Source organism: Balaenoptera musculus, chromosome 15 (assembly GCF_009873245.2).
Source record: "Balaenoptera musculus isolate JJ_BM4_2016_0621 chromosome 15, mBalMus1.pri.v3, whole genome shotgun sequence".
In the NCBI taxonomy this organism is placed as follows: domain Eukaryota; kingdom Metazoa; phylum Chordata; class Mammalia; order Artiodactyla; family Balaenopteridae; genus Balaenoptera; species Balaenoptera musculus.
Window position 1 is genome coordinate 44,228,229 of NC_045799.1, and position 21,768 is coordinate 44,249,996.

At 47.3% G+C, this 21,768-nt stretch overlaps 1 protein-coding gene across 3 annotated transcripts in view; it reads left to right on the forward strand.

Moving 5' to 3' along the window:
- Positions 1-20,721, forward strand: part of NAPB (NSF attachment protein beta) — a 39,861-nt gene extending 19,140 nt beyond the window's left edge. Inside the window, exons 3-11 of one of the 3 annotated variants that reach the window (XM_036825034.1) lie at positions 1,925-2,041; positions 3,589-3,635; positions 3,727-3,804; positions 8,496-8,551; positions 8,723-8,807; positions 15,669-15,773; positions 16,477-16,545; positions 16,880-16,930; positions 17,875-20,721. In XM_036825034.1, the coding sequence (XP_036680929.1) occupies positions 1,925-2,041; positions 3,589-3,635; positions 3,727-3,804; positions 8,496-8,551; positions 8,723-8,807; positions 15,669-15,773; positions 16,477-16,545; positions 16,880-16,930; positions 17,875-17,985 (719 nt within the window). In that variant the 3' untranslated portion in view covers positions 17,986-20,721. The remainder of the gene's footprint in view (positions 1-1,924; positions 2,042-3,588; positions 3,636-3,726; positions 3,805-8,495; positions 8,552-8,722; positions 8,808-15,668; positions 15,774-16,476; positions 16,546-16,879; positions 16,931-17,874) is intronic. The other 2 variants (XM_036825035.1, XM_036825036.1) reach the window with 2 other exon arrangements.
- The last annotated feature ends 1,047 nt before the right edge of the window (positions 20,722-21,768 follow it).

The window sequence follows — 21,768 nt, forward strand, 5'->3', positions numbered from 1 at the left end:
GAAGCCACCACAATGAGAAGCCCGCACACCGCAACGAAGAGTAGCCCCTGCTCACCGCAACTAGAGAAAAGCCCGCGCGCAGCAACAAAGACCCAACGCAGCCAAAAAATCAATCAATCAATCAGTAAATTTATTAAAAGAAAAAAAATCATCCGGGGAAGTGGATCCAACACGGCAGAGCCTGGATGCCGTGCTATTACCCTCAGCCAGGGAAGGATGGACCACGATTGGTTCTGGGACGGCCAGCACAAATAAACTGTCAAAAATTAAATTATTGGTGGGAGAGGGAGGATTTGGTTGTAAAAGAAGCGATGACATTTAAACACAGCAAAGCACAGGTGTCCTCTAAGGACAGATTTACGTGTGATAATGACAGTGGCCAACACGCGTGCACGTGCCTGGGGCCAGGCCGTTCTGAGCGTTTTGCCTAGAAGGTCCGACTGATGGCTACACGCTTCTGAGGCCGAGCCCATCAGAGCCACTCTTTGGCCGCTATGTTCCTGAACTGCCACCGGGAAGTTCACAGCTGCCCGGAGGACCTGGGTGCCTGCCCACCACTCTGGCAGTGGCTTGGCCCCTCCTCTGGGCCTCTGGGTTCGTGGTCCACCAAGGTAGGGGTCAAGGCCTGGCGGGCAGGCTTCTGCAGTCCCAGCTCCAGCCGCAGGCCAGTGTCTGCTTGGACTGGCAGGGCCCAGGCCATGCTGGTGGGTAAATACTTTCAGAAGTGCCTGGGCGCTCTTTTGTCTTGCACAGAGCAAGACTTGAATCTGGGCAGGCTGGCTCAGGGGTTTGTGCTGCCTCTTCTCCCTTGGGTGACGGTCCAGAAACCACAGTGGGAATTATGTAGTTTCCTCTGGGAGTGTGGTTGGGACACGGAGAGCCACTGAAGCTTCAGTGGAATTGACTGTTCTGTTTCTGAAAAGAAATTTAAAGTAAATGTTTAATACCATCAGGGTTCTTAGGTGTCTGTCACTATTTTATATACTTTTCTGAATGTCTTTGAAACGTTTACGAGTGAAAATTTTTTTTAAGTACCAGGAGGTTTTGTGATACTCTTGGTCGTGCCTCTCCTAATGGGGCGAGCTCTTCCTCCATCCCTGCTAGTCCTGACTTCTGACTCCAGACCCTCACGAGCCGCCCCCAGTCCTGTTCTCCCCTGCGCTTGAGGACCTCGTGGTGAAGTGGGTTCATCCTCGTCCAGGTCCCATGCTGACCTTCACAGCCTCCTGGGTGGGCCTGACCTCTTCCGCCCCAGCCCGGTCCTTCCTCCTTCGTTCCTCCATTTCAGCCCCACCAGAAGCCACGTTTCCTGATCCAGAACTTTTTCTGGAAAGCTGAGTGCATGAACCTCTCACGCTGTGCCCCCGGGCAGCACCCGTGTGACTGCGGGGAAGTGTGCCAGTTCCACACCAAGTGGGACATGCACAGTTCAGCCTCATGGGTCTCTGTCAGACTTTGTCATAAACTTAGGAAAGAGCTTTGACTTTCGAAATTGTGGGCCTCATCCTCACTCCTTGAGAGCCTGCTCTATCTGGGAGCCTTTGTCGCTGTTTCTCCGGTGATGCCCGCTGAGCCAGTGGACACAAAGAGATGGGCGGTGCACAGCCTCGCCTGCGGGCCCTCCCGGCCTCACGCCTCCGTGGAGACGCCCTGTTGGTGCGGGGCCTGTGCCAGGGACGGAGCTGAACACCCGCCGCCGGGCGGTCAGTGTGGAAGGAGGCCTGGGGCTGAGAGGAGCCCTTGTTGCTGTCCCCCTGGGTCCTGGGCGTCTTTGTGGCCACCCGAGGTGCACTGGGTCACAGGCCCGTGTGCTGCTGTCAGGGATGGGGCCTTCCCCAGGCAGGCGTGGGCCCGGGTCCTGGAGCAGGGCCGCTCTGCAGGGTGCTTGCTCCTCTGTGTTAACTTAGTCATTTGTCTTCTTCAGCTGCAGGAAATGCGTTTTGTCAGGCGGCCAAGCTCCATATGCAGCTGCAGAGCAAACACGACTCCGCCACCAGCTTTGTGGATGCTGGGAACGCCTACAAGAAGGCAGACCCCCAAGGTGAGCCGCGCTCTGTCCCGTGCCCGCCGGACCTCCCGCAGGTTGTGCTGCTAGAGCGAGATGCTCGCGCTTCAGGACGGTGGAGATTTGGGGATTTTTAACTGCAATCATCTGAAGCTTTTATGAGGAGAAAATCTGTTAAATTTATCCAGCTTAGTGCTCAACACCATTTTCTTGAACTCCATTGTGGAGTTGCATCGTGGACAGTTTTTTGGAAATTATCGTTAATTTTATCTAAGTCTTATCTTAATTGTGTGAGTGTGTACATCGCTCACGAAAGGAAACGAGTGTTCCCTCGCTCCCGAATAGTGTGTGTGGAGATCCAGTTAATGGGAGGTCGTAAAATCCTGTAGTTGCAAACAGCTTATTCACACGGCATTCATGTGACTTCTTTAAAAAGTGTTTTTCAGACACTTCAGGTTTTGAGGAAAGAATGATCTTGGGTATTCGAAGAGGTGAAGTTTTGCAGACGTTCTTTCTTTTTCAGTTAGAGGAGTGCACACTTAGCGCCTGAAGGCCCCATCTCCTCCCTCCACACGTGCACTGGTGGCTGTGGAACCTCCCTCCTTGTTTCAGCAGCCCGTTTAACGCAGAAATCCCAGCTCTTGTGAATATATCACCCTGAAATAAGCTACTTCAAGGGCTGTGGTATAAGGATTAGCCACAGTTTATTTTCCAAAGGGGAAAAACTGGGCACAGCCTAAGTGCACAGTAGAATCACCTCACATCAGTATTTCAGAGTGTGCTGCAGGCACTGAACCCCTGGCTTCAGGGCGTCTCACGGACCTGGGAAATGTTCTCATGGCAGCTGAGGAACCATGGAGAGCTGAAATCTGAAATTCACAATACGTCAGGGCTCATAGAAATGCATCCAGAAAACACAGGGAGGAAAAGTGCATCAAATTCCTAGCGGGGGGTTTGAGTGGGTTTTGTGGGTAGCTTTTCTATTTTTCTGTATTTTTAAAGGCACAACAATCCACATTTCTTATGCAGCTTAGGGGGAAATTGCTTTTATTTTCACTCATCTACTTATCTTTCTGATCCTTCGGTCAGGCCTTTTTGCTCTGCTGCCTCTTGAGAGCAAAAGCAGTAAACTTGGAGCCGCCAACCGCTTGCCAGCGTTGTAAATGCCACCGTGTGGTGGGGAGCTGTCGGCTCACTGTTTCAGAAAATGAGTGTCATTAGCACTCTCGTTTATTAGATTTTTTCTTCCTATTGGTATTTGTTAGTACACCGAAAGTTAGCGTCTTTTAACACCGTACAAAAAGTACTGTCTTTCAAAATTCATACGTACACGTGATGCCAGCGAGGGGTGCGCTGCACTTAGGCTTTAGTGGATAGATTGACAGGTGGCGATGACACTCCGTGGACAGGCTCCCCGAGGCGCTGGACGTGTGTCTGCTTCTCGCCAACCACCCTGCCCCGCCCCGCCCCGCCCCGCCCCAGCGGGGCCCCTTAGCCGTGTAGAAGCAGCCGGGAAGACAGGCTCAGCGAACCCTCTGACTGAATGGATTTTTCATTGTTTTTCTTGAATGCCTTCGCTTCAGAGGCTATCAACTGCTTAAATGCAGCCGTCGACATTTACACAGACATGGTAAGACACGCCTTGCTTGAGCGGCCGTGGGGTGGAACCCTCGAGATAGCTCACGGTTAACCGGGATGTGACTGCTTTGTTTCCTCCCCAGGGAAGGTTCACGATCGCGGCCAAGCACCACATCAGCATCGCGGAGATCTACGAGACGGAGCTGGTGGACATCGAGAAGGTGTGCGGACGGGGGCGGGGGGCGGGCGGGGACCCCAGGCCCCCCTGCAGTGGGCTCGTGAGGGCAGAGGGGTGCGCGCGCAGACAGGGTCACGTGGAGACCCTGGGCTGGGGCGGGAGGGAAAGCCCTGCCAGCTCCCCAGGCTGCCTCCCTCCAACTGGGGACGGCGTTTATATAAAACCGAGCGCCGTGGGAAGCAGGTGCGAGTCGGGGAGGAACGGCTTGCACTGTCTGGGGTGGACGCTGAGCTCTCAGAGGTCACCCTTCACCCCGTGCTTGCTGCTCGCGCTGGACCGTTGTCACTCTTGTCTCTCTTCCTCTCCTGTTTCACCTCTTCCCTCGGCCTCTGGAGCGCGGCCCCTGCTTGGTTCTCTGCCCCCCACCCTTGGCTGGTTCCTCCTCTCTCCCCTCGGGGCTGGGCCCTCGTCCGCTCTCACTGTGCTCGCTCCCGTGGTCCTGTCTGTGCTCACGCAGCATCGCGGCTTGAAGTGTCCCGTGTACGCTGGTAACTCGCCATCCTCGTTCGCAGGAGATGAGGTTGTTTCTCCGCTGCTTCCAGCCTTGCAGGTGGCCTCCTGCGCCCCACGGATTGGCCCCTCACCCAGCGCCTTTCAGGCTCCCCTCCTCCTCCTCCCGCCTTGCTCTCCTGCTCCCCCTGCAGCAGCCACCCTGACCTCTGCTGACCCCTGCTGACTCTCGCGCAGGTGTGCTCCGCCTCAGGGTCTTGGCGCTGCTTGTCCCTTTGCCCTGAGCTCTTCTCCCGCACGTCAGTTGTCCTTCAGAGCTTTGCTCATTTGTAACTGGGATGAGCACTATCACAGCCACCTAGTTAACACTGGGACCTCAGCCCTCACGGGGACACACCCAGACGCCTCCCCCACCTCAGTGGCCCCCTTACAGGCGCTGTGATGGCCTGCTCACCGTCCCTGTGTTGCCGTCTCCCTCCACTGGAGTGGGTGCCCCACGTCAGCCCAAACCTTCCTGTGGTTTACCGGTGTGTCCGAGAGCCCAGGCTCTGATGAGTGAGCAGAGGATGCCCTCACTGTCACACTGCACCTGCCAGGGCAGCCGGAGTCTCGGGTGGGGAGGCCCTCTCAGTGCTGCAGTCAGACAGGCCTTGTTAACGTCGCCCTTTGACTTCATGCTGATGCCCCTTGTGGTCACGCAGCTCAGAACTCTCTGGCTCGTTTCATGGACTTCGCTTTGAGCCATTTTTGTCCTACTGTGCCATGCTCTTCTGAGGCTGCCCTTAGACCTTGACTACGTCAGGGCCATATGCCCCGTCTCTGGGGGGAGGTCTTCTGCAGACCCAGGAGGAGGTGATGAGCCCCAGACCTGCGCCCTCCTTTGTTCCCTGGTGCAGAGTCGATGGCAGAGCAGGAGGAGCTGAGTCTGGGTGGCTGGGGTGGGCTCCACGTCTTTACTGAGCTGAACCGCCTTGAGGGGATGAGCGCTGGGGGGCAGAGTGTTTCTGCAGCCGAGGCCGCTGCGTCCGCTCCTGTCCTCGGTGGTCAGTCCTCTGTCTTCCGGGGTGGTCTTGGGCAGCCTCTTTACTACATGCGTCTCCAGAAGATTCAGGGCGGATAAACGACCTGTGGCGAACTCTTGTTTTCCTTCTTCTTGAACAAAGTTGACAGCTTGTCACAGGAGCTTCTGCAGCCTGTCACCCACGGTGTTCCTGCCATTCTGCAGGTTGCCCATGGGCAGCACCTCCTGGCGTTTACGTGGGGCGTGTCACGGTGCGTCGTAAGGACCACACCACTCAGCGCACGCGTGGGGTCAGCTCGTCTTGTTCCCTCATGTTTGGGCTCCTGTGTCTAGAAATGTCCTCACCCTCGCCTCCATGGCGGGACTCCCCAGGTTGTGTTGGAGGCGCATGATGTTTGTTTGAAAAATCAGTTACACTGAGGCATCTTACGTCTGATTCATTATGTTTCTTCCCTGTTAATGTGGCCACGATGTGTTCCCTGGTTCACTCAGATTTTAGCTGGTGAACAAGGAAATGTGAAGTTCCATAAACTCACGTTACTCCTTTGACTTCCAAGTAAAACATTAATGTTATAATAATCAGTGACCCAGAGGAGCTCTGGCTCGTGTCCGTCTCAGCCCCTGGAGAACGTGATTTCGTGTTGTCTGTTACAGTGTAGGGTAAGTGTCTATGGCAGGTTCTCAGGGCGTAGGTTCTGAAAGAATGATCCCATCTGAAGGCTGTTTAAGGCTGTTTTCACCTACGAAGTGGACTCTTGAGCTTGACCCTTAGCTGTTGCGTTTGCCTTAAGACTCTGGTGGTGACCGCAGTCCTAGAGCCCAGTCTCTGCCTTCAGGGCCCAGTGTTCTCCAGCACCGTGACGCTTACCAGACTCCCCAAGGAGGAGTATTGTGATTCCTTTGGCATGCTACCCAAATTACAGGATAATAACTGATTTTTGTGTCTGGATTTATTGTTAATGTGTGCTGTTGTTATTGGCGGCTGTGTTCTACTTTTGATATTTATTATCATCCTTGAGATTGTAAGATACTCTGGGCTGATTTCTAACGTGTAAGGGTCGACTTGTGCCTGATTAATGTCACTACATGTTAAAATTCCACACTAGTGTGAACATCCAAAGATAACCCGTGCCCAACCTCTTTTCTCTGAAACTTCTCTGTTAAGCGCTAGGTAAGTTTTTTTTTCAACTAGTTTCTGTCAAAACTTGGGAATACCATGAAATTTGATTAGTGGTTTAATTAGCGTTATTAATTATTAGAAACCAAACAGAATTTTTCTTTTACTATGATAAATCTAGCTGTAGTTTAGAGCTATAACATCTTGATGAACCAGTGTCATTATTTACTAAGTGTCAGGTTAAACCATGTCATCTGCACTTGGCCTTTTTTTTTACCCTCCAAAACAGCAGTTCCACATGGTTCAGCCCAGCACTGTTCCCTGAGTTCTGGGCGGTAAGAGCCAGGAAGGTGAGTAGTACGTACGCTCCCTCCCTGGGAAGAGGTTATACAGCCTGATACTCTTTACACAGTGATTTGGTATTGTTTCCCATACTTACCCCATTATTACGATGGGAAAGGGTGCAAAGTATTTCAGAGAATGAGGACAGTTCAGAGATAATGTTTGATTAATCAGAAATTCACGGGAAACCTTTCTTTGGTAGGCATTCCCATCAGTCATGATGGTGCCGGTAGTGTGATCCGGACCGCCTGTGAAATGCGGCTGCCCACGTCCCCTCAGCACCCGTTTGCTGAGCACCCGCTGTGTGACAGGCGTCGCACTGGGCTCGGGAGCAAAGCCGCGTGGGCCTGCCTGCCCTCAGAGCTAATGGTGTAGTGGGAGAGTAAAGCATGCGCGCGCGTGTGTGTGCGTGTGTGTGTGTGTGTGTGTGAGAGAGAGAGAGAGAGACGGCTCTGACTGTGCTCCAGAAGGGTGGATTCCAGGTGTTTCCTCCACGTGTCTGTATTTGTATATACTCTTTTCTGACTGTTTTTATTTACCATTTCATGAAGAACTTTCGTACTGATACTTTGTATCGTTATTCTTCATCTTAGCCGGTAGCCCATTATGTTTAACCATGGGGTCACTGCTCCAGCAGGCACGGTTCTGCTTTCTGAGCTGTCAGGTGCTTGATTTTACTAAGTCTTTTTTTTTTTTTTCCTAAGTACTTTAGAATGTGATTTTTTTAAAAAATTAATTAATTAATTAATTTTTATTTTTGGCTGTGTTGGGTCTTCGTTTCTGTGCGAGGGCTTTCTCTAGTTGCGGCGAGCGGGGGCCACTCTTCATCGCGGTGCGCGGGCCTCTCACCGTCGCAGCCTCTCTTGTTGTGGAGCACAGGCTCCAGACGCGCAGGCTCAGCAGTTGTGGCTCACGGGCCTAGCTGCTTCGTGGCATGTGGGATCCTCCCAGACCAGGGCTCGAACCCGTGTCCCCTGCATTGGCAGGCAGATTCTCAACCACTGCGCCACCAGGGAAGCCCGATTTTACTAAGTCTTAAGCCGCAGCATGACCAGGGCTTCTAGCTTTCCAGGCTGCAGCCTGTTTCCTCTCCACTTGATTGTTCACAGCTCCGCCCATCTTAGGTGGAAGGCAACACCTTTATTCTGGATGACCCTTAGGTATCCGTGAGGAACGTCTGTGCTGCTGCAGCAAGCCATAGGTCTGAATGGAGTAGGGCCTCACACGTCTCTGAAATAACAGTCCACTGTCACTGCTTGGGGTTTGGCGGTGGTGGGGACATCACTTGGGAACCAGGCTGACAGAAGGGCTGCCATGTTCAGTTTGCGGCTTCCAGCCTCACTAGACGTGGCCCTTGCCTTTCCAGCTCACGGAGGGGGACAGGCCTGGAGAGGGCTGCAGAGTCAGATGTGTGGGCCGCGTCTGGAGGTGGCCCACAGCCTGTCTGCTTACATCCCACTGGGAAGGACAGGTCACCTGGCTGCGCCTACCTGCAGCAGGCCTGGGGAGACGGGGTGGCAGGGCATTCGTCGGGTGGGGGGTAGGGAAGAAGAGATTTTGATGGACAGCAAGCCGTCTGCTGGGAAGCGCATGCTTTCTTGTGTTCCCAAAATGAAGCAGGCCGGGTTGTGAAAGATTTGTTGCTGGAAAAGGTTTATTTATAGGAAAAATATCTGTGCAAATGTAGTTTTTAAATGCAACTCTTCAAACAAATAGTTTGAGTAAAACGTGTGTGTGTTTGCAGGCTATCGCCCATTACGAACAATCAGCTGATTATTACAAAGGGGAAGAATCCAATAGGCAAGTATTATTTTTCTTGATATAATTCGGTGGGTTTTGTTACATGTAATAAAAGACAGACCTTCACTCTGCTCTGGGAGCCCCTTGCATCATACCACGTGAAGGTGCACTGAGACGTCTTGTCATTTCTCTTCGGGAGTGTTTTCTCTCTGCTCTGGTTCTCGGTTTCAGCTCGGCTAACAAATGTCTGCTGAAAGTGGCCGCGTACGCCGCCCAGCTGGAGCAGTACCAGAAGGCCATCGAGATCTTCGAGCAGGTGAGGCTGCAGTCTGCGCAGCTTCCGGCAGAAGCCATTCTGAATCTTCTTTTTAAATTCAGCTTTTTATTTAGTAATGATTTTTATTGATATATAATTCACGTATCATGTAATTCAGCCTCTTAAAGAGTACGCATCAGTGAGTTTGCATATATTCACAAAGTTGTGTAGTCAGCACCACTGCCTGGTTCTAGAATACTTCCATCATCGCACAAAGAAATCCTATCCTCCCCTCCTCCCAGTCCCGTGGTGTGTGAGTCCGTGGACGTGGAACCTCGGATATGGGGGGCCGACTGTTGGATTTGAGCATCTGTGGACACTGGTATCTCAGTGGTCCTGGAACCAGTCCCCCTTGGATACCGAGGGGAGACAGTAATACTCCACAGTTTGGAGGGGTCACTCCAAACTGGATACCGAGGGGTGACTGTAATACTCCATAGTTTGTTTAACCATTTGTCAGTTAATGGACATCTGGGCTGTTTGCATTTGGGGGTATTATGAATAATGCAGCTAAGAATATTTGTGTTCAGGTTTGGGGGGCATGTTTGCAGTTCTCTAGTTTATGTACCTAGAATTGGGATTGTTGGGTCATGCGGCAAGTCCCTTTTTAACTATCTGAGGAACTGCCAAATTGCACCATTTTACATTCCCTCTGTCAGTGTGCACATGTTCCAGCTCTCCACGCTTCACAAACACTTGTTTTCTGTTTTAACAATAGCTACCCTAATGTGTGAAGTGATATCCCATTGTGTTTTTGATATCCATTTCTCTAGTGATTAGTGATGTTGGGAATCTTTTCATGTGCTTATTGGTCATTTGTATACCTTCATTGTAGAAATATTTGTTGAGTTTCTTTGTCCTTTTTTTAAAATTTATTTATTTATTTATTTTTGGCTGCATTGGATCTTCATTGCTGCACTCAGGCTTTCTCTAGCTGCGGCTAGTGGGGGCTGCTCTTTGTTGTGGTGCACAGGCTTCTCATTGTGGTGGCTTCTCTTGTAGCAGAGCACGGGCTCTAGGCACACGGGCTTCAGTAGTTGTGACGCACGGGCTCAGCTGCTCCGCGGCATGTGGGATCTTCCCGGACCAGGGCTCGAACCCGTGTCCCCTGCATTGGCAGACGGATTCTTAACCACTGTGCCACCAGGGAAGTCCCTCTTTGTCCCTTTTTGAATTGGGTTGTTTTTTTCTGTTGAGTTTTAGAAGTTCTTCATATATTCTGGATATTAATTTCTTATTAGATATGTGATTTGCAAATACTTTCTCCCATTCTGTGGGTTGCCTTTTTACTCTGTTATTAATGTCCCTTGATGCATAAAGTTTTAAGTCCTGATGAAGTCCAATTTGTCTGCTTTTTCTTTTGTTGCCTGTGTTTTTCATGTCAGATCCAAGAAATCATTACCAAATCCAATGTCCTGAAGCGTTTCCCCATGTTTCATTTTAAGAGTTTTATAATTTTAGTTCTTAGGTTTATGTTTTTCATCCATTTTGAGTTAATTTTTGTACGTGGTGAAGGTAAAAGGTCCAACTTCATTCTTTTGCGTGTGCACGTCCAGTTTTCCCAGCGCTGTTTGTTGAATACACTGTCCTTTTGCCGTTGAAGGGTCTTGGCACCCTTGTTGAAGGTCATGTGGCCATATAAATGAGGGTTTATTTCTGTGCTCTCTATTCTGTTCTACTGGTTTTCTGTCTTTATGCCAGTACCACACTGTTTTGATTACTGTGGCTTTGTGCGGTAGGTTTTAAAATCAGGAGATGTGAGTCCTCAACTTGGTCCTTCTTTTTCAAGATTGTTTTGGCTATTTGGGGTCCCTTGCATTTCCACATGAATTTTAGGATCAGCTTGTCAATCTCTGCTAAAAAGTCAGCTGGGATTTTGATGAAAGTATTGTCATTTTAACATTAAGTCTTATAATCTGTGAACTCAGGGTGCTTTTGCATTTATTCAGATCAGCTTTAATTTTGTTCAACAATGTTTTAGAGTTTTATAGTGTGCAAGTCTGGCATATCTTTGGTTAAATGTACTCCTCTAAGTATTTTATTCTTTTTGATGCTGTGTAAATGAAATTGTTTTCTCAATTTTCTTTTCTGATTTTAATTGCTAATTTTATTTACTGCAACTTTGCTGAACTTGTTTACTAGCTCTAATGAGTTTTTATGGATTCCTTAAATTTTCTTTATACAAAATCATGTCCTCTGCAAGTAGCGATAGTTTTACTTCTCTGATCTGCGTGCCTTTTACTTCATTTTCCTGTCATTTGCTCTGGCTTGATCCTCCAGAACGATGATCAGTAGAAGTAGTAAGAGCAGACATCCTTGTTTTGTTCCTGTCTTAGAAGGAATGCATTCAGTCTTCCACCACTGAGTGTATGTCAGCTGTGGGTTTTTGCAGATGCCTTTTATCAGTTTGAGGAAGTTCCCTTCTCCTCCTAGTTTCTTGTTTTTATCATCAAAGCGTATTGGTTTTTGTCAGGTGCTTTTTCTGCATCTTTTGAGATGATCATGTGGTTTTTGTCCTTTATTCTGTTAACATGGTGTCTTTCATTGCTTGATTTTTATCTGTTGGCCCAACCTTCCATCCCTGGGATAGATCCTGCTTGGTTGTTGAAAAGTTTCAGGGTCTCCAAGAGCACCTTCAGGTTTGATAATTCTCTGGAAGGACTCACAGAACGCAGTGAAAGCTGCTATATCGCAGTTATGGTTTATTATAGCAGAAGGATGCTGACCCAAATCAGCCAAAGGAAGAGGTGCAGAGAGGAGGTCAGGAGAGTCCTGAGTGTGAGCTTCCTGTTGTCCTGCCCAGACTGGGACTGTGGAACTGTGCAACTGTGCAGACAGCACTGACTTCTCCCAACAGCGACGTGTGAAAGCGTGTGTAGGGTATTGCCACCGGGGAAGAAACTCACCTGAACATGGTTGGCCTTACTCTGCAGTCCCTCCATAGGTTGAGCTAAACTACATGGTCTAAGACCCCTGGGTAAACAAAAACACTCTTTCAGGCAGGACATTCCAGAGGCTTAGGGATTTTCTACCAGGAATCATGGGCAAAGGCACTTTGGACAAAATTAATCCTTTACTATATAGTTATGGTGTGTAATCCTTTTTGTAAGTTGCTGGAATTAGTTTGCTAGTGTTTTGTTCAGGATTTTGCATCTGTATTCGTAAGGGATATTGACCTTTAATTTTCCCTTGTAATGTCTGTCTGGCTTTGGTAGCCAGGTAATACTGGGCTCAGAATGAGTTAGAAAGTGTTCCTTCCTCTTCCTTTTCTGGAAGCGTTTGTAAAGGATTGGTGTTAATTCTTTAGACATTTGGTAGAATTCAGTGATTTTGCTCTATCGTTCTGTTTTCAGTTTCATTGATTCCTATTGTTATCCTGATTTCTATCCTATTTTCAGATTTATTTTGCTCTTCTTTTTTACGGCACTGAGGGTAGAAGCTTAGCTAATTGATTTTCCTCTTTGTTGTGTGGGCATTTTTAGTGCTCTCAATTTCCCTCTAAGTGCTGCTTTGACTGTGTCTCACAGTTCTGTTACATTGTTTTATTTTTATTTATTTTATTTATTGATTTCCATGGATTATTTATCAGTGTTTTGTTTAATTCTCAAGTGTTTGGAGGTGTTCCTGTTATCTTTCTGTTGTTGATTTCTAGTTTGATTCTGTTGTGGCTGGAAAATACACTCTGTGTGATTTCAATTCTTGGAAGTTTGTTTTATGGCCCAGAATATGGTCTTGGCATATATTCTGTGGTTCTCCTGTTGCTGGGTGATATGTTCTATAAATGTTGATTAGCTCCTCTTGGTTGATGGTGTTGAGTTCTTCTGTATACTTGCTGATTTTCTGTCTATTTCTGTTGTTGAGAGTGGAGTGTTACAGTCTCTAACTATCACTGTGGATTTGTTTATTTCTCATTTCTGTCAGTCTTTGCTTCACAATATTTTGCAGCTCTGTTTGGTGCATATATATTTAGGATTGCTGTGTCTTCTTGTTGGGCTGACCCTTTTATCATTATATAGTGTCCCCCTCTGTCTCTGGTTATTTTCTTTGCTCTGAAGTCTATCTGATACTAATATAGCCTCTCCAGCTTTCTTTTGATTGATGTTTACATGATATATCTTTATACATCCTTTTTCTTTCAGCCTGCCTATATTGTTATAATTGAAGTGCGTTTTTTGTAAACAGCATAGAGTTAGGTCATATTTTTAATCTACTCTGCCAGTTTCTGTCTTTTAATTGGTATGTTTAGACCATTCACATTTAATGTAATTATTGATATATTAGAACTAAAGTCTGCCATTTTATTTTTTTGTTTTCTGTTTATCCTCTGCTTTTTGTTTTTCTGTTTCCTTTTTCCTACCTTACAGGGGGTTTTTGATTACCTATAGTGTTTTTGGGTGTATCTCTTTAAATAGCTTTTGTAGTGATTGCTATAGGTATTATATTTACATAAAGTGTCACAGGCTAATGATGTCATCATTTTTTTAGTTCCAGTGAAATACAGAAATCTTACCTTACTTTCTGTTCCTTTATCCTCCCCCATCCAATATATAATTGTCTTTAATTCCTCTACACACTTTTAGAAACACATCAGTCACTGTTACAATTTTTACTTCAATCATCCAACTTAATTTAGAAAACTCAGGAGGAGGAGAAAAGCCCATTGTATTTTCCCATATTTTGCTTAATGTGTTCTTTCTTTCTGATGTTCCAGGATTCCTTCCTGTATTTTGTTCTACTTAGAGAACAACCTTTTGCTAATCTTTTAGGGTAGGTCTGCTGGCGAAACATTCTCTTGGTGTTCGTTCATCTGGGAATGTTTTGATTTCCCCTTCATTCCTAAAGCATATCTTCCCTGGGTATACAATTCTGGGTTGACAGCTCTTTTCTTTCAGTGCTTGAAAAATGTGCCCTTATGACCGGCATGATTTCTAATGAGAAGTTTGCTGTCATTCAAGCTGTTTTCCCTGTAGGTGAGGTGGTGTTTCTTTCTGCTACTTTCAAAAAGTTTTTCCTTTGTCTTCAGTTTTCAGAAGTTTATGTGGCTTAGCGTGGGTATCTTTGCTCTTATGCTGTTTGGATTTCAGTAAAATTCTGGAATCTGTAGGTTTATGTTTGTTTCTTGCCAAATTCAGGAAATTTTCAGCTGTTATTTCTTCAAGTGCTTTTTTAGCCACTCCCTCTTTCTCTCCCCTTCTGTGGCTCAGACAGCCCAGATATTATGCCTTGTTTTATCATCCTATATGTCCCGATGCTCTGCTCCTCTTTTCTGGGTCTGTCTGCTCTCTGTTGTTCAGACTGAGTAATTTCTAATGTTCTACCATCAGTTCACTGAGTCCTTCCTCTGTTCCATGGGATCTGCTGTTGAACCCATCCACTTTTTATGTCAGTTATTGTGTATTTCAGTTCTGAAGTGTCCACTCATTTCTTCTTTGTATCTTCTGGGGTTTCTTGCTGAGAATTTTTCTTCGTTGATGCTTTGGTTTTCCTCTGGTCTCAAGGAATTTTTTAATGGCTTGTGGAAGCATTTCAGGAAGGCCCCTTTAAAATCTGTTAGATAAGTCTCACATCTCTGCTATGTGAGAGCTGTCGTTTATTAGTTGTCTTTTTTTTTTTTTGAATTTAATTTAATTTAATTTTTTTATACAGCAGGTCCTTATTAGTCATCCATTTTATACACATCAGTGTATACATGTCAATCCCAATCGCCCAATTCATCACACCACCACCCCCCACCGCTTTCCCCCCTTAGTGTCCATACGTTTGTTCTCTACAACTGTGTCTCAATTTCTGCCCTGCAAACCAGTTCATCTGTACCATTTTTCTAGGTTCCACATATATGCATTAATACGCGATATTTGTTTTTCTCTTTCTGACTTACTTCACTCTGATTCGTTGTCTTTTTTTCATTCGACTTGAGATGTTCCCTTTTCTCGGTATTGCAAGTGAGTTTTAATTAAAAACTGAATATTCTTACATTGTGTTATACCTCCTCTCGAAGCTGGTTTTCTTTGGCACTGAAGGGGTGTGGCCTCGCTCCTGCCAGGTGGAGGTTGGGTTCAAGCTCCCCACCCGACCGCCTGGTTACCAGCAGGTAAAGGTGAATCGATGCCCGCTGGGAGATGAGGGGGCCTCTTTCCCACTGGGAGGAGGTGACACAGGCCCCACGTGGTCTCCAGTGCCTCTGTGATGGGGGCGCAGGCTGGCTCCTGCTCTGGCCTCCTTGGCAGGAGAGTGGGGCTCTCCCAGGAGGATGGGCGTCTTGTCTTCCTCTTTGGCTTTTGCTGCTGTGAGTGGGGTGGATCAGAGCAGGTGTCATCTAAACATTTTCTTTCTTGCTAGCTGCCCCTCTCCTGGTCCTCTGGCTGGAGAAAGCAGGCTTTCATCTATTCTCTCTCTTTCTTTCGCTGCACCCACCGGCATTTATGGGTTGCTGGCTTTTTCTGTTCCAAGTCAGGGATTCATGCAAGAAAAAGAAAAACCAGGGAACTCCCTGCCGTGTTTGCCCTGTGTCCCTGGCTGGTCTGCTCTTCTCTCCACCTTTCAGTCTACCTACGTTAGTTTCATATAAAAGATCCAGGGCTTTTAGTTGTACTTAGCAGGAGGGACAGAGGACAGCACATCTGTTTCATCCTCCTGGATGTGGAATTCTGTTGAGTCTTTTTTAACAGGTCAGCACTTTATGTCTTAAATATTGGTTTTTTGTCTAGTAACATTTCTGGTACATGGCTTTGGGTTAAAAGAATGGATTTCATAGCTTAACTAACGTAAGATGCAGAGTACTTGCTAAAGAGTAGATGAGGGTCAGCATGCCTAGGGTAGGAGGGCAGACCTTTTCACTCTGACCCCACTTTCTGTGCCTAGGTTGGGGCCAACACCATGGATAACCCTTTGTTGAAGTACAGTGCAAAGGATTACTTCTTTAAAGCTGCCCTCTGTCACTTCATAGTGGATGAGCTGAATGCCAAGGTGAGGGGCCCTGCGGCGTGGGTTCTGATGTGCTTCACCCCTAAGCACAGGTGCTCAGCCGTTGTCCGTGATACCCGCTCGGAGCAAGACTGTGCTGCGTACGTGAAAAGCCACATGGAGGGTGACACTCTGACCCTGTCCTGGCTGTAGTACCGCAGCTGGAGTGACAGCTGCTGAGGCTCTTCTCTTAAGTGAACGCCCCCTGGGGGCCACACTTCCTTCAGTAGTTTTGGTTTAAAGAAATTAGGGGCTGAGGGGAGACAGTGAAAGCAGAATCGTGTCTTTTTTTAAACTCAGAAATGGAGTTGGGGTGAGGGTTGGGAGAAAAGCAAAGAGAGAGCTGGAGGTGGAGGCAGGGACAGGGCAGCCTTGGTGTCCTCGGGGTCGGGGTTAGGGCCCCGGGCTCCCGGCAGAGCCTCCTCCAGCGCGTGAAAATAGACGCCTGCTCTGGGAGGTCCGAACGTTGGATCTGGCTCACGTGGTCTTCCCCACAGCAACCTCACTTGGAAAAACTGGTTTAGAAGTTTATTCTTAACTGAAATTGAAATTCACAATAAACAGGTTTGATCAACACAGGTTGATTTTGATGTTGAGTCTGATAATTAAGTAGGATGTAAATAAATCATACTGAGGTTAGTAGAATGTCAAAGCTTCGCTTCCTGGTTCAGTGACTCAGATGTTAACGAGTGGTTTTCTTTCCCAGCTTGCTCTGGAGAAATACGAGGAAATGTTTCCGGCGTTCACTGATTCGAGAGAATGCAAGTTATTGAAAGTAAGTAGGTGGGGCTGGGATACAGTGACGTTTTCATCCAGTGAATCTGCTCACTGAGCAGCCCCGTGCCTTCCTGCTCTTGCACACTAGGCCTCAGGTGCCGTTAGGGTCAGGCGCGCACTGCTCTTAACCTGGCGGGTCAGGCACGTTAGCACAAGGCTGGATCCCTGACTCGGGGTAACTCTTGACTTGTATTTGAAAATTTCCCCATTTTTGAAAGTCATTTGGCAACATCAGTTAGTGTGATGCGAAGGCTATTTCGTATTTAAAGTATCCATTCATAGATGGAACTTTTTAGCTTACCAAACTAATTTTTCTGTATTTATGTTCCCAGAAACTTCTAGAAGCTCACGAAGAGCAGAACAGTGAAGCTTACACGGAAGCAGTACGTTCGGTTTTGGGATTTAGCATGTTCTCTGAAAGTTTACGTTACAGAAACAACTTCTCCTTTTCATCGTGTAAATGCTGAACATTTATTTGGACATTATTGCACTACACCTACGTTGTGTTTTCCAAAAGGCATGTTTTTAGATCCCACCAGCCTTCACAATTAGACAGTTCTATGAGCTGTGCTGAATTTAGCTGTGAGGCAAATACATATCACATAATGTTATGACTTGTTGTTTGGATGTTTTCTATGGAAAATAATCTGATCCATAAATAAGTGTCAAGTAAAATCAGTGAAATCTAATCACTTAAATTTAAAACATAAAAACAAAGCAATGAGAGTTTGTTATTCTCATTGCATAAAGTAAATGGGAAAATTATTTTTACATTCATCAATTTCCTGTTTTCCCATCTTTTTCCATCTTATGTTTATAATCAAGCGAATTTCTTAGTGTCCTTCATTAATTCACTCATCCTGGCTTTGAAGCAATAGTGGGAAGGCGAGGTTTCCCCTTTAACTTTTGTTGCCAAACCCTTTTCATCCTATGAAAGTCCATTCTTCGATAACTTGTGGAAATGAGTTAAAGGAATTCTGCTTCCACATGTTCCCTCGCTGCAAATACGTTTGTTTGTGTTCAGGGGATACTGGAGCCACATTAATTTTCCATGTCCCCTTGTTCTTATGCAGGGTCTCGTGTCCTTTGTCACGCTAAACGTGCTCTTCGTCCAGTTATAAAGGCTGTTATGGAGTTTTGCCATTGCCTGTTAGCATAAGAGCAATATAAAAAAAGTTTCTAATGAAGAAAGTTGTAAACTGGAATGAATGATTTTAAATGAAGAAAGTTAGTGGATCTGTAAATGTTTAAGCAGTGTGGGGCAGTGTAGTTCTGTGTTTGATTGTATTTCCATGGAATGATTCCTGTTCCTCTTCCCTTAAACCAGGTGAAGGAATTTGACTCGATATCCCGCCTGGACCAGTGGCTCACCACCATGCTGCTGCGCATCAAGAAGTCCATCCAGGGGGACGGGGAAGGAGACGGAGACCTCAAGTGAAGCGCTGTGTCTCTGTGGCATGCCGCTGAGTCCTCTTTAGTTTTGTGTTAGGGCCAGTGATCATTATGGGATGCCCATTCAATGGCTTCATTTTGTTGCACATGAGCCTGATGATGTGTGTGTGTTTAAGCCACCATGTGTGTCACCGTGCAGCGGACGGGTGGGCGGCTCCTGTGTGTATTGCGAGCGTGACAGGCTGTTTCCCGCTTGTCAGTCCCCAGAGTTTTCCGAGAACTGCTTCCGAATCTTACTCCTGTTATTTTGATACATGCAGAGCTCCTGTTTAATTTTGCCACATATTTTTATGTCCTTTTTCCTGGACTTGAGTACCCAACCCAGTTCTAACAGATGCTTTGCATGTTCTCCGTGAACTTGCACCCGGATGGATTCTCTAAATGTGTGTGTTTAGTGTAGGATCGTTGTTAGGAATGCGTTTATGACTTTCCTTGTGAGAAATTATTTATCCTTTTTGTTATCTTGTGATTCTTTTGATGGTGCTAGTGACCAGTTTCTTTGCTTTTTATATCGTTCTGTAGCTAATATGCATGTGAGAATTCAGATCAGCCGGGCCTGCCAGCCGCTTACAGTGGGAAAAGAGGGAGCTTCCCGGCACTGCCTAGTAATGTGTGTGGACGCGTGTGGAGGTGGGCCTGATCTCACATACAAGTGCACACACATACAAGATCTGGAAGACTTGGGCGTTTTCCTTTCCTGGAGATGGTGTCCACTTTTAGTTGGGCAGGACCCTTGCTTCATCTTCATAGAAAGGTGTTTGAACTGGCACATCCCTTTACTTCCGTGTTCACACACTTTTCCACGTTGAGAGGGCACCTCGTGTGCCGTCTCATGTACATGCTTATCAGGGCTGGGAGGTTATCTCAGTCGAAGCTTGTGTGTCATTAATTTTAATTTTTAATTGTGTGTCATATTCATTTTATCCATTAATTGGATGTGATGGGCTTGGTAGGCTGAGTACAGTACAGAGGTTTACTGTGCTCAGTCGGGAAAAGAACCCCAACTAGCTTCTGAGGGGACCTGCGCTTAGCTGATGGAGTTGTTTTGGCTTGTGTGTTTGAATTCTGTCCTATTATTTTGGCTTATATATGTGCTCTTTGACTTGTGAACTTGATCCCTGCGCATAATGTTATGTGCCGACATCGTACTTTAGACGTGGTCTTGTTTCCTGAATCTCCTGTGTGCATATTTTTAGGCACAAAGGATTTATGTTTGATGTGTGTTAATTGCCAGGTAATGACAGTGTTGACAGGTAAGTGGAATTTCCTGTGTCCTGTCAGTGTTAGCTGGTATTTGAATGGTGTTTGCATTTTTGGACGGTCCTCGACTGGGATTGGTAGCTGCTGTTGGGCAGAAATAGAGGGTGTGCCCAGGCTGAGGGCTGAGCGGGGAGGAAGGCTTGGGGATGGGGAACAGGTCCGTCTGGGATGAAGCAGAAAGTGGCAGGAAAGGAGGCTGAGAAGGGCCGGCTGGGACCCGGTCACGGAGCAGCCCTGTGGGCGGCCGTGAGGATTCGGTGGCCGTAGTTGCGGGGTCACTTGTGCAGGCTGTGCTGGTGGAGAGGCAGGGCAGTGATGTCACAGTGTTGGCTGAGGGCAGCGGGAACGGACCAGGAGACGCGGGCGCTCTGACCTTGGGCCCTGGCATCCGATGAGGATTCCTTCCTTCCTTCAGAGGTCTGGGATTCTTAAAAGAAAGCTGGCTGTCAGTTTCGGGACATATTGGGATGGAGCCGCTTGGTACTTCTTCACTTCCTGTTGGAACTATGAAAAAACGCTTAGAGAGAAAAGTGGGGTTTTGTTGCTCTACTACCTAATCCAGTGCCAACCGGCCAGAAGCACTTGGGTGAGATGAGCGTGGGGCCTGTGTCCTCCAGCTGCAGGTCTGTCCCACCTGAGGGGCTGTAAACCTCGCCGCCAGCGTGTGCGCTCTGTCGTTAGTCTGGAAGGTTTGTTCCCACTTGTTAAAGGAACCTGGTCTGACCACGTAAAGTAAAAAGCAAATGATGTCTTTTAAGGCAGTTTGTTTATTAGCTTTTCATACTGCACTCCTGACAGAAGACCTGTGGTTTTGAGAAATAGTATTGGCAGTGTTTTGTCACATCAGAGTTGTTTGTGTTGAAATGAACACTGGGATCAGTGCCTGGGTTAAGATGTTTTTGTTTTTAATATTTCACGTGAAAAAGAGTAAACTGTAATTGTAATGGCTAGAGCAGACCTGCCAGAACGTAACAGGAAAAGGAGCAGAAAAAAGTCCCATTAACAGTATCCAGACTTTCTCCCTTGAAATGTTCCATCAAAGTGGGCAGTGCTGTGACTCAGAGCCCGGGTCAGGTTTCCAGGATTTATAGATCGTTATTTATGAACAAAGTATAATGACTATTTATGTTACAGTCCTTGTGTTTTAGCAGATGGTGTTTAGTTCATTGTCAGAATGAGTTAAAATTTCTTACAGGAAAGCTTTGCTTTTTGTGGCAGCGTTATTATAGCTTATGTGAATTCCTTTTTTATTTAATGATTTGAAAGCAGTATTCTTGCAGTCGTGACCGTGTGTGATGACGTCCCTGTAAACATTTATTATTTCCTCTGATACCGTGCATTTAAGATGCCCAGAGGCAACCCCCATGGCTTTCTCGGGGCCTGTGGCACGCAGCCTGCCTCCCGGGGCCCCGGCCTGGCACGGCCCCTCCTCCCCCGCGCTGTTGGGGAGGGTGTATTATGAGAACTCATCCTGTGATGATAAATCCACCTTCGCAAAGAGTCCGTGTGTTTCATGTGAACCTGTACAGTAAATAAAGTCGAAGTTGTGAACGGTATGGTGAGTTTCCTGGTTGGTTTGCACAGGTCGGGAGTGGCTTCCTGTCCGGGAAGGTGGCCCCCGGGGTTCAGGGCAGTGGGCAGCAGCCGTCCGGGCTCTGCAGGCTCCCCGTTCCCATCCCTCCTGCTGCCTGGTCAGGGATCTCACTGGCAGGCTTGAAGGAGGAATGGCCCCTAGGAGACCTCGGAGGGGGAGGCCGGGGACCCGAAGCCCCGTCTCCCTTGGTGGAGCCACGTTGACTTGGCGCTGTCAGAGGGCCTTGTTCAGGTCCCTCAAAGATCATTTGAGGCAAATTCAAAATGAATGGTCGAACAGGCCGTCCCATCTAGGAATTCTGCCAGGTTGTTGATATTCAAGGTTACTTTCTCATTCAAATGTCTCTTCTGTTTCCTAACAGAAGCTCCCGTGGTGGGTTTTGCCAGCCTTGGTGAGGGTCCCAGAGGCCCATGCAAACTGGTGGAGGGAAGTGGGCAGTTCCTGGGGCTCAGCTGGGGGGTGACGGATGTGCCAGGCGGCCCTGTGCCCGCATTCATCTGCCCGTCTTGGTGCCTGTGGACAAATGGACTTTCGCCTGAAATAACGTTACTTAGAGTGACAGGAACACCATCAAGTTCAGTTAAGGGGACAGACACTTGCTTGGTCTCAAAAAATGTCCCTGCTGTGGCAAGATATACAACAGGTTAGAATTAAATGATAACTTACATTCAAATTGGTCAGTTTAGATGATCACCTTTGGCAAAACCACATTTCTGTGAAGATCACCTTTAATAAAGGTTTTACCCCACCACCTGGCCAATTTTGTTTTCAAACTCTGTACAACAAATTTTGGTTAAAGGCAGAGGCAAGGGAGCTTTGGAGTCTGGGCTGAGAGCGCCTCCCACACAATGGTTGGAAGGCGCGAAATCGCCGCCTTGGTGGCCTGACCTGAGCGTCTGGGGCTGACGGTCACGT